Source organism: Bos javanicus, chromosome 11, assembly GCF_032452875.1.
Source record: "Bos javanicus breed banteng chromosome 11, ARS-OSU_banteng_1.0, whole genome shotgun sequence".
Classification (NCBI taxonomy): Eukaryota; Metazoa; Chordata; class Mammalia; order Artiodactyla; family Bovidae; genus Bos; species Bos javanicus.
The window spans coordinates 96,142,597-96,161,825 of NC_083878.1; the positions used below are offsets into that span (position 1 = coordinate 96,142,597).

Consider the following 19,229-nt stretch of genomic DNA (forward strand, 5'->3'; position numbering starts at 1 on the left):
TCATGGGGTTGGAAAGAGTCGGACACGACTGAATGACTGAACTGAACTGAAGTGAACTGAAGGTGTTGCTTTGACATCCTCACATATTACCAAATGATTACTACCAAGTAGCATTAGCTAGTACCTCCATCATGGGCAGAACATTTGGGACTCTTAAAGACTTCTCAGAAAGACTGACTCCAGAAAGAATGAAGATGAAAGAATGAAAAATGAAATAACTCCAGAAAGAAGGAAGAGACAGAGTCAAGGCGAAAACAACACCCAGTTGTGACTGGCGATGGAAATAAAGTCTGATGCTGTAAAGAACAATATTGCACAGGAACCTAAATGTTAGGTCCATGAATCAAGGTAAACAGGAAGTGGTCAAACAGGAGATGACAAGAGTGAACACTGACATTTTAGGAATCTAAAATGGACCGGAATGGGTGAATTTAACTCAGATGACCATTATATCTACTATTGTGGGCAAGAATCCCTTAGAAGAAATGGAATAGCTCTCATAGTCAACAAGAGAGACCAGAATGCAGTACTTGGGTGCAATCTCAAAAATGACAGAATGATCTCTGTTCGTTTACAAGGCAAACCATTCAATATCACAGTAATTCAAGTCTATGCCCCAGCCACTAATGCCAAAGAAGCTGAATTTGGATGGTTCTATGATGACCTACAAGACCTTCTAGAACTAACACCAAAAAAAGATGTCCTTTTCATCATAGGAGACTGGAATGCAGAAGTAGGAAGTCAAGAGATACCTGGAGTAACAGGCAAGTTTGGCCTTGGAGTACAAATGAAGCAGGGCAAAGGCTCAGAGAGTTTTGCCAAAAGAAAACGTTGGTCATAGCAAATGCTCTCTTCCAACAACAGAAGAGATGACTCTACACATGGATATCACTAGATGGTCAATACCAAAATCACATTGATCATATTCTTTGCAGTTGAAGATGGAGAAGCTCTATACAGTCAGCAGAAACAAGATCGGGAGCACACTGTGGCTCAGATCATGAACTCCTTATTGCTAAATTCAGACAAATTGAAGAAAGTATGGAAAACCACTAGACCATCCAGGTATGACATAAATCAAATCCCTTATGATTATGCAGTAGAAGTAACAAATAGATTCAAGGGATTAGATCTGATAGACTGCCTGAAGAACTATGGACAGAGGTTCATGACACTGTACAAGAGGCAGGGATCAAGACCTTCTCCAAGATAAAGAAACGCAGAAAGGCAAAATAGTTGTCTGAGGAGGCCTTACAAATAGCTGAGAAAAGAAGAGAAGCAAAAGGCAAAGGAGAAAAGGAAAGATATACCCATCTGAATGCAGAGGTCAAAAGAATAGCGAGAAGAGATAAAAAAGACTTCCTCAGTGATCAATGCAAAGAAATAGAGGAAAACAATAGAATGGGAAAGACCAGAGATCTCTTCAAGAAAATCAGAGATACCAAGGGAACATTTCATGCAAAGATGGACATGATAAAGGACAGAAACGGTATGGACCTAACAGAAGCAGAAGATATTAAGAAGAGGTGGCAAGAATACACAGAACTGTACAAAAAAGATCTTCACGACCCAGATAATCACGATGGTGTGATCACTCACCTAGAGTGATCCTGGAATGTGAAGTTAAGTGGGCCTTAGAAAGCATCACTACAAACAAAGCTAGTGGAGGTGATGGAATTCCAGGTGAGCTATTCCAAATCCTGAAAGATGATGCTGTGAAAGTGCTGCACTCAATATGCCAGCAAATTTGGAAAACTCAGCAGTGGCCACAGGACTGGAAAAGGTCAGTTTTCATTCCAATCCCAAAGAAAGGCAATGCCAAAGAATGTTCAAACTACCACACAGTTGCACTCATCTCACACGCTAGTAAAGTAATGCCCAAAATTCTTTAAGCCAGGCTTCAGCAATACGTGAACCGTGAACTTCCAGATATTCAAGCTAGTTTTAGAAAAGGCAGAGGAACCAGAGATTAAATTGCCAACATCCGCTGGGTCATTGAAAAAGCAAGAGTTCCAGAAAAACATCTATTTCTGCTTTATTGACTATGCCAAAGGCTTTGACTGTGTGAATCACAACAAACTGTGGAAAATTCAAGAGATGGGAACACCAGACCACCTGACCTGCCTCTTGAGAAATCTGTATGCAGGAAAAGCAGCAACAGTTAGAACAGAACATGAAACAATGGAGTGGTTCCAAATTGGGAAAGGAGTATGTCAAGGCTGTATATCATCACCCTGCTTGCAGAGTACATCATGTGAAATGCCGGGCTGGATGAAGCACAAGCTGGAATCAAGATTGCTGGGAGAAATATCAATAATCTCAGATATGCAGATGAGACTACCTTTATGGGAGAAAGCAAAGAGGAACTAAAGAGCCTCTTGATGAAAGTGAAAGAGGAGAGGGAAAAAAACTGGCTTAAAACTCAACATTCAAAAAACAAAGATCATGGCATCTGGTCCCATGGCAGATGGGCAAATAGATGGGGAAATAGATGGGAAAACAATGGAAAGAGTGACAGACTTTATTTTCTTGGGCTCCAAAATCACTGCAGATGGTGACTGCAGCCATGAAATTAAAAGACATTTGCTGCCTGGAAGAAAAGGCCAGGCAACATTAAAAAGCAGAGACATTACTTGGCCGACAAAGGTCCATCTAGTCAAAGCTAGGTTTTGCCAGTGGTCATGTATGGATGTGGAATTGGACCATAAAGAAAGCTGAGCGCTGAAGAATTGATGCTTTTGAACTGTGGTGTTGGAGAAGACTCTTGAGAGTCCCTTGGACTGCAAGGAGATCAAACCAGTCCATCCTAAAGGAAATCAGTCCTGAATATTCATTGGAAGGAGTAATGCTAAAGCTGAAACTCCAATACTTTGGCCACCTGATGTGAAGAACTGATTCAGTGGAAAAGACCCTGATGCTGGGAAAGCCTGAAGGCAGGAGAAGGGGACGACAGAGGATGATATGGCTGGATGGAATCACTGATTCAATGGACATGAGTTTGAGCAAGCTCCAGGAGTTGGTGATGGACAGCAAAGCCTGGCACTGCTGCAGTCCATGAGAGGCTGAACTGAACTGACACTTCTGAACTTCACTGTACTTTGATCCCAAGAACTTCCAACTGAAAGTTTATAACCTTTGACCAACATCTCCCCATTTTCCTTATCCCCTAGCCCCTGGAAACCACAATTCTAATCTCTGTTTCTATGAGTTCACTTTTCTAGATTCCACCTTAAGTGATATCACACAGTATTTGTCTTTCTCTCTCTGACTTATCTCATTTAGTATCATGTCCTTGAGATCCACCTCTATTGTTGAAAATAGCAGGATCTCCTTCTTTCTCATGCCTGCATAGTATTCCACTGTGTGCATACACACACCACGCCATCTTTATCCATTCATTCACAGATGAGCTCTTAGGTGGTTTCCTTGTCTTGGCTATAGTGAATAATGCTGCAATGAACTAGGCAGTGCAGGTATCTCTTTGAGATCCTGTTTGCATTTCCTATGGATATATACTCAGAAGTGAGATTGCTGGATCCTACACAAGTTTTATTTTTAATTTTCTGAGGAACCTCTCTATATTGTTTTCCATAGTGCCTGTACCAATTTACATCCCAAACAACAGTCACAAGGGCTCCCTTTTCTCCATGGCCTCCCCAACACTTGTTATCTTGTCTTTTTGATGCCAGTCATTCTCACAGGTGTGAGGTAATTGCATTGTATTTCATTTGAACAGGACTGCTCCACAGACAGAAACTTTCACCCACTGAACACTGAGAGAACGCTCCGAAATACACTAATCCAGCTCTGTATACTACAGCAAAATCTTTCAAGTTTTCAGTAGTTCATCTGTCAATAGCCTAATGAAGGGCAACAGAATTTAGAGACCAGTGAGTGAAAAGAAGGCAAGGAATGGCCATTCTAGTGTACAACAGAGTCATAATATATGACAAAAAAATAAAAATTGCATAAAAAATAAGACTATTCAAAATTATTCATACAAATCTTTAAAATTATCTATCAAGTAAGATAAACATGGTTTTGTGTCAAGAACAAGTTCATATTTCCCATCTCAAGCTCTTGACAGGGTGAAACCTCACTGAATTTTATTTTTCTTTTACAAATGGGTGCTCCTAAAAAGATGGTGTTTCACTAAAATCTTACAGAGAAATATAAATTAAGGAATGTTTTAAAAAAATCTTATAGGCCAGAAATAGACCCACAGAAATTCAGTCAACTGATCTTTGACAAAGCAGCAAAGGCAACTCAGTGCAGAAAGGATGGGTTTTCAACTGGGTATTAAGATGAAAAAAAAAAAAAAAAGAATTCCCAATACAGACCTTGCACGTGTCACAAAAATTAACTCTAAATGGATCACACACCTAAATGTAAAGCACAAAACTATGAAACTTCTAGAAGATAACACAGGAGAAAAAGCAGGTAACCTTAGGTTTGGTGATGACTTTTTAGCTGTAAAACCGAAAGCACAATCTATGAAAAATTTGATAACTTGGAGTTCATTAACACTGAAAACTTCAGCTCTGCCAAAATTGCTGTTAAGAGAATAAAAACATGAGCCACAGATTGGGAGAAAAGTCTTTACAAGAAACACATCTGATAAATATACAAAGAACTCTTAAAATTAACTCAACAAGAAGAAAATAACCTGACTAAAATATATGCAAAAGACCTGAACAGAGAGCTCATAAAATAAGACAGATGTCAAATACGCATATGTAAAGATGCTCAACGTCATCTTACCGCGTGTGTGTTAAGTTGCTTCAGTCGTGTCCAACTCTTTGTGACCCCATGATCTGTAGCCCACCAGGCTCCTCTGTCTATGGGATTCTCCAGGCAAGAATACTGGAGTGAGCTGCCATTTTCTGCTCTAGGGGATCTTCCCCACCCAGGAATCCAACCTGGGTCTCCTGTATTGCAGGCAGTCTCCTGCACTGCAGGTGGATTCTTTACCAACTGAACCACCAGGGAAGCCGAGCCATAAAAAGAATAAAATTTGACATTTGTAGCAACATAAATGGACTTGGAGGGCATTATGCTAAGTGAAATAAGTCAGATAAAGACAAATACTCTGCCATCATCATATGCCATCATTATATGTGGAATCTAAAAAACACAACAAAACAATAAAGAAGCAGATTTACAGACACAGAGAACAAAACAGTAGTTACCAGTGGGGAGAAGGAAGAGAGGGCAATATAGGGGAAGGGAAAGAAAGGGTTATTGTGGAATTATGTGAAGTCATATGTGTGAAACTCCCTAAAATTGCACAGCACTATAGAGTTTGTTTATTAATTTTTATGTTAAACTTTTACTTTGAATTGGGGTATAGCTGGTTAACAATGTTGTGATACCTGTATCCATTCTTCCTCAAACTCCCCTCCCATCCAGACTGCCACATAACACTGAGCAGAGTTCCATGAAAGTACTACAGAATTTAAATAATCATTTACTCAATTAAAAAAAAGAAGAAATTCTTGGGTTAAATACCAGTTCTACCACTTACAATGTAATATAGAAAAGTTACTCAGCCTCTCCACGCTTTGGTTTCCTTGTTTGTAAAATGTATGCCACAGCTCAACTCACTGTGTAACCCGGGGCAAGTTCCTTTGCCTCTCTTGGTTTCAGTTCCCACATCAAGCAATATTCTAAGCATTAACTCAGACAACACTTATGAAGTCACTAGCACTGGCTTGTTTCCACTTTATGCTGAAAAGGAACAACACCGTAGCTGAGCCTTGAGTACAGCTGCAGACTCAATCCTTTTCTGAGCCTATGTGATATCTTGGTTGGAAAGGCTTCCTACTGCCATAGGAACAATAAGGATTATCATTATATCCACAATTTATTCTGGCAAAGTGGAAGGCACTGTCAATGAGAACTTGAAAGAATGATTTAAAGTACAAATTTAATGTACCTAAACACACACACGACAGACTGGACCATTCTAACTCAAAATGAGAAGAAAACGTCTCCATGAGAATCCATTTCCAAAACGAAGGCAACCACGACATTTAGCCCTACTGCTAGGAAGGGCACATAAAGCTAGGAGAGGATGCCTGTCAGACAAGACATTCAAGTACGGGAGGACTAAAGCAGCAAGCCGCTTTAAACTTCAAGTTATGGTGTACAAGCACAGAGACTACTTTCAAGCACTGCATTTTTAATGTAACAGTTTAATGAGGAATGGAGTCTAGGGAAAAACTGGACCACTGCCTGGTAACAAAGAAAACTATAATTCAGATCAAAGGGAAATAATGTAAAAATCATGGCATCAAACAGATTGGGAATCAAATTCTGACTGGGTCAACTCGCACTGGTGTAACAGCAGCAAAGAACAGCTCTCTGATCCTGAGCTGCCTCCTCTGCTAAACAAGAACTGCTATGCTCACCTCACAGGAAGTGGGAGAATTAAATGAGAAATCAGGTATGCAGTGTCTGGCGCCATGCCCATCTCATGATCTCTGTTCAACAAACGTGAGTTCCCTCCCATTACCGTCCACGCCCCTTTTATAAAATCAGCAAGCATCATAAAAGGCTTTGGAAAGGCATTTCCTCGGGTCCGGATTCATAAACTTGGGTCTATTTGGCAGGTAGACTCTCTGAGATAACAAGCCTGAGTTACACAGGCCCAAGATCTGGTGAGCAGCCTGCCCTGGATCAGTGTGGACATCTGGCTCCCAGGCCAGTGCCTAGAAAAACTGGCCAGGCCCAAAGGGCAGCACGGGTGGCCAGGAGACAGCCAGAAACCAGAGCAGCTGAGAAAAGGGAGGATTACTTGAGCTTCGGCTCCCGTCCTTCGCTGGTGTACTGCCAGCAGATGAGCCCGATGAGGTCCTGCACCCTGGCGCTGGCCATGGTCACCACCGTCATTGGCAGCAGTCTGTCCTGGCTCGAGTGCAGGGGGAGGTAGACATCGATCTTCTTGGTCGCTGTTGTGCCTACGTGACCCTGTGGACAGAGCACACGCGTGAGGGTAAAGCACACAGTTCTGGTCACGCAGACCCCACTGGGCTACAACGACTGCCCTCCAGGACCTGTGCTCTCATTCTTTGGGCACAGACCAACTTATGAGCCTGGGGTGGTCCTGAAGGGGAAACGTTGTTTATAGTTTTAAGAGTTTCGTTTTTTTTTAATTTGAATTTTCTGCTGCTCGAATGGATCCAGCTCTGCCAGCAGTAAGGTAAATGAGCACTACAACTAAAATGAACAAATGAGAGTGGTGAGCAGACCTAATGCTTGGTGTCAGGAGACTTGTTCTGCTGCTTATTCAGACTGACCCTGGCATCAGCTGCCCTCCCTGAAAACTGCTATATCACTCCCTGAGACCTTGGGTAAGCTACCATATTCTCTGAGGAAGCATTTAGCAGTACTGGAACCAAGCGCTTTCTTTCTCGGAGACGATGGGGGGCTAACTCCATTATGCAGTACATCTCTTTACTTCACTCATCTGAACTAAAGTTCAAGGGTCTCTGGTCTTATTACTGCCCTAACGGCCATACTCACACTGACCTACATGTCCCTAATCCCTCCCCTACACCTCTCTCTCCTCTCTCCCAAGCCCTCCACTCCCCTCTGGAACTCCTGCACGAACCAGCAAACTCCCCATAAATCATTACTTCTTTTTAAAAAACATTCCTCCACCTCTTTGCCATAATTGAAACCTGCCAGTCATGAGGATACTACTTCCTCTATTGTCCAGAAGACTGCTTTGCTTTATTCTTTTTAACCTCCAAACCTTTAAGGCCAACAGGCAGAGTGGGTATTCTTGGTCCTGCTATTTCCAAACTATTAATTCTCCTTTCTTACAAAAACAAAAACCCCTGTTCCTTTAAGACCCAAGCCACCCAACTGTACCAGCCTCTCCCTCTCCCTTCCTGTTTCTGTTACCCACCAGCCTTTGGTCATCCTGCTCCCTCACTAAGGCCTGAGTTCTTGGTCAGTCTTTCCCACCCCAATTCCTGTCATCATTCTAAAAGGAAAATCTGTCCAATACCCAAGGCTCTCAATCCCTAGACCACGTCACCCCCAACGCCTTTTCATCCACTCTTCAAATCACTGATTGCGCTGGGTACACTGGAGATTTAGAACAACTCCAATATCCCAACACCTACTCACTGAATACACTTTAAAATTTTTAATTAAATGAATTAGTTTGTTTTTAAATTTGGGCCTTGCCACATACCTTGCGGGATATCTCAGTTCCCTGAGCAGGGACTGAACCTGGGCCGTGGCAGTGAAAGTGCTGAATCCTAACCTCTAGACCACAAGGTTAAAACCTGAATATACTTTAATAACCTCTACCTCATCTATTCAAGTAGTCCCTCAAATTCTTTACCCTATAATCTGTTGAACCACCTCTTAATTATCTATCAGTCACCCTTATTTCCCAACACCCCACCTCCAGACTACATAGCCATTATAATCATTCCTTTGCAGATATGATTTTTTAAAATATTTTTACTTATTTATTTGGCTGCACCAGGTCTTAACTGCGGCACATGGGATCTGTGCTGCCGTGAGCTGGATGTTTTAGCTGTGGCATGTGGGATCTAGTTCCCCAAACAGGGATTGAACCCAGGCCTCCTGCACTGGGAGTGTGGAGCCTTGGTCACTGGACCACCAGGGAAGCTCCACAAATACAATTTTAATACGCTCTTATTCCCCTGGACACGGTCTGCAGAGCATCAATCTTATATGACCCCAACCCTCTGCATTCCTCAGCTAAACACTGGAGAAAAATCATGCAACCATACAGATGGATTTTACTTTAAATCCTATGATGATAAAACTCAGACACTCAGTGCCATACAGCAGGCCTGCTATATCCCTGCACCCCCGAGACCATACTGCACACTTGTGCTTCTCTCCTCAGACTTCCCACGAACCGTGCCTCTTGACCTTCAGCCCCTGTCCTTCCCTCATGTACTGCCAATAGATGAAAAATGCAGAGGACCCCTGAATACATGGATTTGAACTGCAGGTGTCCACTTGTAAGTGATTTTTTTTCACCTGATACAGACTACAGTACTACATGATCCACTACAGTACTACACTACTGTGGATACCAAACTGCATCATCAAATTTGATTATGTTACACTCCTGTTGAAACTCCTTCACTGAGTGGCTCCTATGGTACTCTGAATGAAATCCAAACTCCACGAAGTGTGCGACAAGGCACTGCGTGATCTGACCCCTGCCTAACCCTCCAACGTCATCTACTGCCTCTCTTCCCCCACCTACTTCAGCTACACTGGCCTTCTAGGAATGTCCTGAATGTGTGTGCCTTGACTGCTTCTTCCCCTCTTAAGGCCACTGCAAGTGTTACTCATGTATCTATCTAGGAGGCTCCTTCTTATGACTTTTGCATTCTCTAACATGTGGTCTCAAGCTGGTACATAAGGTGATAACAATAGGATGCGCTGTCTATCAGACAGTTCTTGTGAGAATTGCTACTACTGGTATTCAAGGCTCAGCTCACATGACACCTCCTCAGAGAAACCTCCACTCATAATCCTATAGAAAGAAAACCTTTCCACAGTCAACCCTCTCACCCTTGTCTTGTTCGTTTCCTTCAGAAGGCTTAACAATTTGATAGGACCTATTTATTTATGTGCATCTTCAGTGTATGCCTTCCCCACTGGCCTCTGAGCGTCCATGAGGACAGCCATAATAACGTTTGCTTTGTTTACTGCTCTGTACACAATGGCTAGCACTGTGCCTGGTGCACAGAAGACTCTCCAAAAAAACTCTGTTGAACTACAGAATGAATGCATGAATGACTCAAATGCCTACTGGGACACATGGTAGGAACTCAATAAACGTTAGTTTCTTCCCTCCATCCCACTCGTCCTACTTCTATGGGCCTGTTTCCTGGTAGCAGACGGAGATGGAGGGACCTGAACAATCAACTGCTTCCATCTTTAACATCCTCTACAGGACTGTATTGATCTAAAGGTGGAAAAAAATATCAGAACTAGAGTAAGGAAATACATAAAATCAGTTTAAAACATTTTTAGAGAAATTCCACTTCTCATATAACCCAGCATCTAATATTAGATCCATAGGGTTGTTTTTTTTTTCTTTATTGTCTTCCCTCTATGTTATAAAAACAAATAATACAAAAGATAATTCTCCTACATAAAGCTCTCTCTCTCATGCATGTATACATGTGTACATGCGCGCGCATGCACACAGACACACACACACACACACAGACACAGTTTTCAGCTTGGAAGTAATAACTCCAATGACTAGCAAAGATGTCTCTAAACAGCAAGTGTCATTTTGTCAGGCAGTCAAAAGGTTAAAGTGAAAACAGCCGCAATCTTTCTGGAGTGGGTTTACACACCCTCCTACCACTCTCTTCTCAAACTCATTTTTAGACCCTCTAGTTGCTGTCACTGCTCTCCCTTCTTATTTCTGTTTATTCCTCCTCCTTTCTTGGAAGAACTTGGAACTGAGGGGCTATCGGAATCACAGTATCTCAAGATACAAAGATTCAATGAAATGACAAATGTGAATGTACTCTGTAAATTATAAAGTGCTTTAGAAATGCAGTGCAGTATCTAGAAAGGGTCTAAGTTTCATAATCAGACCCATTTCTATTACTCAAGTCTATTAAAGGTCACATGAGGCCAAAGATGGATGCTGTAGGAGTCCTATTAATAATATCTATTATTATAATAATAGCTAACATTTATTTACAGCTAAGTGTTAAATAAACTCTGCTAAATGCCTGCCTAAGTTATTTAATTCTCACAATCACTATAAGAGGTAGGGTTCTACCATTACCCTCGTAATATAAATGAGAAAACCAAGGCTTACAAGGCTACAGTCATCGGCTCAAGATCCCATTACCAAAGTGAAGAGCCAGGACTCAAATCCATGTCTGTCTGACTCCAAAGCCTCCACTCTAAACCTCAGCATCTTCTTTCACTAAAGTTATACTAAATAGAATCAGTCCCCACTCTCCAAGGCTGGACAACTGTCTCCTGCTCCTTCTCAAAAACATGCCCAAAACACTGCCATTTCCTCGAGAGGGGGCATTCTAAGGAGCTGGCCAAGGAGAACCAGGGAGGACTGCAACTCCGGAGATTACTGCCACTGCCATCTGACTGCAAGGAGTCATCACTGTCTAGGAAATGAAAGCAGATAGTTCTATGGTACCCTCTATTTCATAGTGAAATAGCAAGTGTGCGAAAAACTATGAGAATAAATATGGCACATACTTATTAAATGAATAAAGCACTTTATCTTTTTAATCTTCTAATTTCATCTTGAGGCACTGATGACTGGGGAAAAATGCCTTGCACAAACCTTGAAATTATGTATTTTTTAATAAGGAGCCTCTTCGGAAAAAACTCAAGGTGGTGGCAGTTAGCTCTATCTAATAGTCCCTGTGTTGCAATATTTAGAGAGAATCATCTAAAACATAAAACAATCCATCAACATAATAGAAAGTAATTAACTTATTTTAAAAAAAGAAAGGTGACCAAAGGATTAAAAGTATTCATCACACATCAAGGCAAGCAATATTCCACAAAGCTAACATCTAACTATTAAAAAGCAACTAGCAATAAACAAAGATCGTATCATACAGTTTCACTGCGTGGCAATTTATGTGTTTCACAATACAGAGTGGGGACATGGAGGCATAACTAGAGCACAAGGAAGGGGTCACAACAGAGACAGGGGAAACTGGTTTAGCTCCATCCTTCCCAGTCTCTCATGCATTCAACAAACACCCACTGGAACACCATATTGGGCTCTGAAGACAAAGTTAAGACACAGTGCAGATCTTCACCAAATTCATGGTCTGCTGAAGATCTATACTGTACAATGTGCATAAAGCTTTAAGAGGGAAAGTACAGGCTACTATGAGAGCTCAGAAGCAACCTTGACTAAAGACAGTTCGAAAAAGCCTCCTAGATTAAAAAAAAAAATTTACCCTTCCATCCAATAGAACCATTAACCCAAGGAAAAGACACTTACTGTATTTCAATACTTTCTATACCAATATACAAAAAAGTGAATATGAATTCTCCCTAAGACACGGGATTTTGAGTGTTTCATTTTAATTTTCTGCTTTATATTTTTCTGCATTTTCTAAACTGAGCATGGTATTATTTTTATAATTACAAACAAAATATTTATAATTAAATGACCAAAAAGGAGAAAAAAAGAGCTACTATACAGAGCTTAAGAGAGCTTTAAGTAAGAGAAAGGATCAACTTTGAAAATGCAGCCTATGTTAAGGTATCTGGCAAAATTTATTAAGGACACACTATGTGCCAGTGCTCTGACAGGCTGTTGGGAAAATAAGCTGAAAATATAACTCAGACACTTTCAATGGCAGGTTAAGTCATTTTTATTAAAGAAATAAAAAGTAAGAAACGCATTGAGCTGACAAGTTTGGAGTTGAACAACTCTCTCCAGAGCAGCTCCCAAACTGGGAAATGCCCCTGGTTCAGGTGTCAGAAAGAAAAGTATTCTTGAACCAAACTATTCCTGAACACAAACGCAACTGATGAAGACCAACTGGACTTCAGAGTTCACATTACACGGCCTGTCCATTATAGCCTGGACAGTGCAGCCAAATCTCAAACTCAACATGTCCAAGACCCATTTCCTCCTTCAGCTTCTCTCATTCCATGTTCAATCTCATTTATGGCTCTCACCACCTACTCCATCACTCAAGCTAAGAACCTTAACTCCTTTCAAATGTCTCTGAAATATCTCTCAAATCTTTCTGCCCTACTTCAAGCTTCATCATTTCTCAGCAAGACCATTGCAGCAGTCTCTTATCTCCCTATCTCTAAAAATCTCTTCTCTTTCCAAATCTTTATTTTCTCACTGCTACTGAAGTGATTTTTCTCTAATCACTGACCATGCCTGTCACACAGAAATACATGCTGGCCCTCCCCAGTGTTAGCATTCTAGCTCTTTAGCATGACAGTTAATCCCCTTCACACTCTGGTCCCAATGTATCATTGCTAAAGTATATTGAACAGAGGTTAAGAGTTGTGGGGCCACCCAAGACGGGCGGGTCACGGTGGAGAGGTCTGACAGAATGTGGTCCACTGGAGAAGGGAATGGCAAACCACTTCAGTATTCTTGCCTTGAGAACCCCATAAACAGTATGAAAAGGCAAAATGATAGGATACTGAAAGAAGAACTCCCCAGGCCAGAAGGTGCCCAATACGCTACTGGAGATCAGTGGAGATATAACTCCAGAAAGAATGAAGGGATGGAGCCAAAGCGAAAACAATACCCAGTTGTGGATGTGACTGGTGATAGAAGCAAGGTCCAATGCTGTGAAGAGCAATATTGCATAGGAACCTGGAATGTTAGGTCCATGAATCAAGGCAAATTGGAAGTGGTCAAATAGGAGATGGCAAGAGTGAATGTCAACATTCTAGGAATCAGCGACCTATAATGGACTGGAATGGGTGAATTCAACTCAGATGACCATTATATCTACTACTGCGGGCAGGAATCCCTTAGAAGAAATGGAGTAGCCATCATGGCCATTGGCCAAAAGAGTCCGAAATGCAGTACTTGGATGTAATCTCAAAAAACGATGCAAATTGATAAAAGGATTATTTGTGGCCTTCAAAAGTTAAAACTCTCTTAAAAGGAATGGCTGCAGTTCCATTCCACCAGTACCTTCTTCCCTAACTCCCTCAACAAGGACCAAAGGAGGCTACAGTCTACCAACAGCCTGCGCTTAGTCAGTCATGTTGGACTCTGTGAATCCATGGACTGTAGCCCACCAGGCTCCTCTGTCCATGGGGATTTTCCAGGCAAGAATACTGGAGTGGGTTGCCATGTCCTCCTCTAGGGGACCTTTCCAACCCAGGGATTGAACCCAGGTCTCCTGAACTGCAGGTGGATTCTTTACCGTCTGAGCCACCAGAGAAGCCCTACCAACAGCCTAGCCTTTACTAACATGATACCAGACTTGGGAGAGGGGTCTCAGACTATCATTACACTGATGATGGTTAAGGGACTTCATTTGATCACAGAGAGGATTTTAAGCAAAATTGAATCTATTTCTGGCCTAAGCCAAGTTTAATCAACTACGAGAAATTAAACAGGGGTCTATGTGAAGAGGAAACAAAAACCCCAGACTGAAGCATTCTGCTCTCAACAAATGCTGGCTTTATGAGCTCATGGAAAGAACTCACTTTTTTACATTCAAAATAGTGGCACTGAACTTCTGAATAGATTTTGTGTAAAATTCTATGACAAATCCATTCAGAACCAGGGTCTTGACTCTGTAGTGCTATCTTAATCCTCAATAAATCTGGAATGCTTAAAGGCTATTAAATTAACATTTCCCCGATCTGACACCTGTAGTCAAGTTAATTTGTCAAAAACATTCCTACAGTTTGTCACTGGACACTGTATTTTCTGACAAGTTAAGTTTAAAATAAAATTGACAAAATCTCATTAATTTCCTCTGAATCACCAACCTTGGTTACATTAAGCTTTTATTATTAAGAACGTCAACTGTCACTCTTTCTTTAACAAGGTCAAGGTCTGATCTGGGTACCTCCAGGATCCTTATTCTATTAATAGGAGCTAGTGAGGCATTGCAGTATGGTGATTAAAAGTGTAAGTTGTGGAATCAGAAAGACCTGGGTTCAATTCTCACTTATTGTGTGTCCTTGGACAATTTTATTTAACTTATCTGGGTCACTATTTCCACACAGTAACAGTGTATTATAAAAGTACCTCTTCATGGAATTGTTGAAAGGATTCAATCAGACTACGCATGTAAAGCACTTATCACTGCCCAGTCTATAGTAAATGCTCAGCAAACGTTGGTTCTTCATTAAGCTGTCTTTTTCTCCCCTAGATTTAAATTCAGAAACTTAAAAAAAACACCACCACCTTCACTGCCATTCATAGACTTTTAAAACTACAAGGAATTTAAGGGTCATCCCCTTTAAAATATTTTTCACCAAATGGTTGTCCTACGAGCTGTCCTGAACATCTTCCACTGATGAAGTCCCTGTCACCCTCTGAAGTCTGCAGGTAAACAGTTTTGATGGCTAAAACATTTCTTTACATTGAGGGACACTTTCTCTGCAGCTTTTAGCCACTGATCTTAGTTCCAGACCTCAGGAAACTGGAAAAACTTCACTCCACTTCCACAGTGCTAAGTCGCTTCAGTCATGTTCAACTCTTTGCTACTCTATGGACTGCAGCCCGTCAAGCTCCTCTTCCATGGGATTTTCTAGGCAAGAATACTGGAGTGGGTTGTCATGCCCTCCTCCAGGGGATCTTCCCGACCCAGGGACTGAACCCACGTCTCTTATGTCTCTGGCACTGCCAGGTGGTTCTTTACCACTAGTGCCACTGGGGTCCATTTCCAGAGACACCCCTTCATATATATATGAGAACCCCCAATAAAATAACTCAGCTACTAAACACTGTGCAATGAGCCAGACTATCTATAACCCGTTTAAATAGTACAAGACAGCATAGAAAATGTTATTTCCATTATTTTTTCTTAGGCTGATCATTTTCTGATATTTTCTTTCTATAGCATCTACAATAAATATGTGGCTTCCCTGGCGGCTCAGATGGTAAAGAATCTGCCTGTAATGCAGGAGACCTGGGTTCAATCCCTGGGTTAGGAAGATCCCCTGGAGAAGGGAATGGCAACCCAGTCCAGTATTCTTGCTTGGAGAATTCCATGGACAGAGGAGCCTGGTGGGCTACAGCCCATGTAGTTGCAGAAAGTCGGACTTGATTACAGTCCTGGACCTAAAACAAGAAAAGATACTGTTGCTTGCAAGTAAAGATTTTCTCTATTTAAAATAAATCTTCCTTGTTTTGATACTCTAACAGTCTTTTCCCACTTTTGGAAAAAAAAAAAAAAAAGCCTAGAGCTATTGTTTCAAACCGTTACCACATGAAATTTGAGTAACAGCCTTGAATAATTTTTTTTTAAGACACCAACTGAAAGACCAGCTATTATTCATGTTTGAATACCAGTGAGAAATTTTACAAAATGGTGGAAAGGGGTGACAGGGGAATGAAAGGGAAAAAAAAGAAAGTCTACGCGCCGAAAGATTGGTGCTTTTGAACTGTGGTATTGGAGAAGACTCTTGAGAGTCCCTTGGACTGCAAGGAGATCCAACCAGTCCATTCTGAAGGAGATTAGCCCTGGGATTTCTTTGGAGGGAATGATGCTGAAGCTGAAACTCCAGTACTTTGGCCACCTCATGAGAAGAGTTGACTCATTGGAAAAGACTCTGATGCTGGGAGGGATTGGGGGCAGGAGGAGAAGGGGACGACAGGGGATGAGATGGCTGGATGGCATCGCTGACTGAATGGACGTGAGTCTCAGTGAACTCCGGGAGTTGGTGATGGATAGGGAGGCCTGGCGTGCTGCGACTCATGGGGTCGCAAAGAGTCGGACACGACTGAGGGACTGATCTGATCTGAACTGATCTGACCCATACGGCATCTAGAATAATGACCATTTACTCAGTCTTAAATTCAGAAAGCAGTTCCTGATGCTACCAGGTTTCCCCATCATGGATTATGTTCACTAGGGACCTCTTTGCAGAGTCTACAGAACTGACGTGGACCTGGCCCTGCCAGCCTTGAGTGGTCTAACTTTGGGCAAGCCCATAACCTCTCTGAAAGTCAATTTCCTCAGCCATGAAACGCAGATGAGACTTCCATCTCAAAAGACTCACTGGACAAAGCAAAAATAAAGCATGTTGAAGTTCTCTGTGAAGTGCAAATTGTCACACAGTGTCAATCAATCCTTATATTGTTACTTACACTGTTGCTCAGACCAGGCAGATCTTCAACAAAAAGTCCCTTCAAACCAGGTTGAGAAGTGGAGACAACAGGGAAAGATCAGTATTTATGAGAGAAGAGCCACAGAATTCTTTCCTCATTCAGCCTCAGGATGGTTACAGCCTGTACCAGGAGGTGCTCTCACAAGCACAATCCAGTCATCTTAAAGCATAATGGGATGTAAAGTGTCCATTTTGAATTTTCATAGCCATTGTGGGATTCTTTAGATCATTAATGTTACATAGCACTTTGCATTTAATTATACAAACAATGGGTTCTATAATGATGGTATTATCAGGGAAAGGTAATTTGCATGAACTAAGTCCCATCACCTAGGGTAAGTTTAGGGACCTCTTCATTTTTAAATCATTTATATAATAAAATCAATATGCTTTAAAAGTAAAAATAGGTTTTTTAAAAACCATAAAGAAGAGTTACATGTTTTAAACTCTATCAATTATCATAATATAATGAGTCTTTTTAAGATTTAATATCAACTTTTAAAATTAAAACTCAATGGAGAATGTATACTTGGCTCCATTACTAGATGATGTATCTCCAGAAAAGGTTACAGTAGAGCCATTATCACCCTCCTAAATTATATGGAAAATTTGGTACAACCCTCCAAGTACCCCAAGGACAATTTAATTCCAGAGATAGTGAAGTATTTGGAGAATATAACATTGTATAAATATTGAAGGAGATAATTCAGGTGCACCTATCATATTCATTTCTTGCAGGGTTTCAGTTGGTTAAATGTTTCAAAAATTTTAAATGTCAACATACAACTTAAGGAACTTTCCTGGCAGTCGAGTGGTTAAGACTCCATGCTTCCAATCCTGGTCAGGGAACTGAGACTTTGCAGGCTGTGCAGTGCAGCCAAGTAAGTAAATAAATAAACAAACTGACTTTACCATTAAGTAAAAGATTCTTTGAAAAATACAAATTAAAGGCCACGCTATCTCCTTAATTTTGAATAGCTTTTTAAAACCCACAAATTTCTATACTGTAGTAGGTTCATGACTGCTTTATCACTTTAAGACTCAATGTTCCTTAATGATATAATTCAAAAATTTCACTGAATCATAATTTAGTAAGTCATAAAAACCTCTTAAAATTAATCTTTCATGCATATCTAGCTTATCCAAAGTTAGAATTTAATTAGATGGCCTTGGCACAAATGGGCTTACTACTTTATTTGCCCAATCAGTGTACGTCTCTTCAGTAATTATAATTAATTCAAGTCCCTGACGCACCTCCTAGCAAACAATGTAAAAACATCAGACAAAATGGAAATAAATAGCTTTATATTTCTCCAATTACAAAATTCACTTTCATCCTCAAAACGTACATGTGAAATAACTGGGAGGGGTGTTATTCCCAACAAGCAAAGGCTACACAAAAAGTCTACACCTTTGGTGACAGAGAAAGATGGTTGTCTGCAGCAAAAAATACATGTGTTTTTTTTTTTTTTTTTACAGTATGAAAATGGTACAACTGCAAAGAGCCAATTGAGAAAGTCTGCATCTAACAGTTTGCAAGTACATGTTGAAATATAAACAGGAGCAAGAAAAAGAACTAGACTAGAGTTCTCAAGAAAATTAGAGATACCAAGGGAATATTTCGTGCAAAGATGGGCACAATAAAGGACAGAAATGGTATGGACCTAACAGAAGCAGAAGATATTAAGAAGAGGTGGCAAGAATGTACAGAAGAACTGTACAAAAAAGATCTTCACGACCCACATAATCATGATGGTGTGATCACTCACCTAGAGCCAGACATCCTGGAATGTGAAGTCAAGTGGGCCTTAGGAAGCATCACTACAAACAAAGCCAGTGGAGGTGATGGAATTCCAGTTAAGCTATTCCAAATCCTGAAAAATGATGCTGTGAAAGTGCTGCATTCAATATGCCAGCAAACTTGGAAAACTCAACAGTGGCCACAGAACTGAAAAAGGTCAGTTTTCATTCCAATCTCAAAGAAAGGCAATGCCAAAGAATGCTCAAACTACCGCACAATTGCACTCATCTCACACGCTAGCAAAGTAATGCTCAAAATTCTCCAAGCTAGGCATCAACAGTACATGAACCATGAACTTCCAGATGTTCAAGTTGGATTTCGAAAAGGCAGAAGAACCAGAGATCACGTTGCCAACATCCATTGGATCATCAAAAAAGCGAGAGTTCCAGAAAAAGATCTACTTCTGCTTTACTGACTATGCCAAAGCCTTTGACTGTCTGGATCACAACAAACTGTGGAAAATTCTTAAAGAGATGGGAATATCAGACCACCTACCTGCCTCTTGATAAATCTGTATGCAAGTCAGGAAGCATACTGGACATGTACGGAGGTCCAGTCAGAAGTGGACATGGAACAAAAGACT

The 19,229-nt window shown here is 41.0% G+C and overlaps 1 protein-coding gene across 11 annotated transcripts in view; it reads right to left on the reverse strand.

The window, feature by feature from the left end:
* The window catches only part of MAPKAP1 (MAPK associated protein 1), a 232,357-nt gene that overhangs the window by 116,290 nt on the left and 96,838 nt on the right, over nt 1–19,229 (reverse strand). For all 11 annotated transcript variants that reach the window (XM_061433515.1, XM_061433511.1, XM_061433516.1 and 8 more), the window contains one exon: nt 6,797–6,969. In XM_061433515.1, coding sequence (XP_061289499.1) covers nt 6,797–6,969 — 173 coding nt within the window. The remainder of the gene's footprint in view (nt 1–6,796; nt 6,970–19,229) is intronic.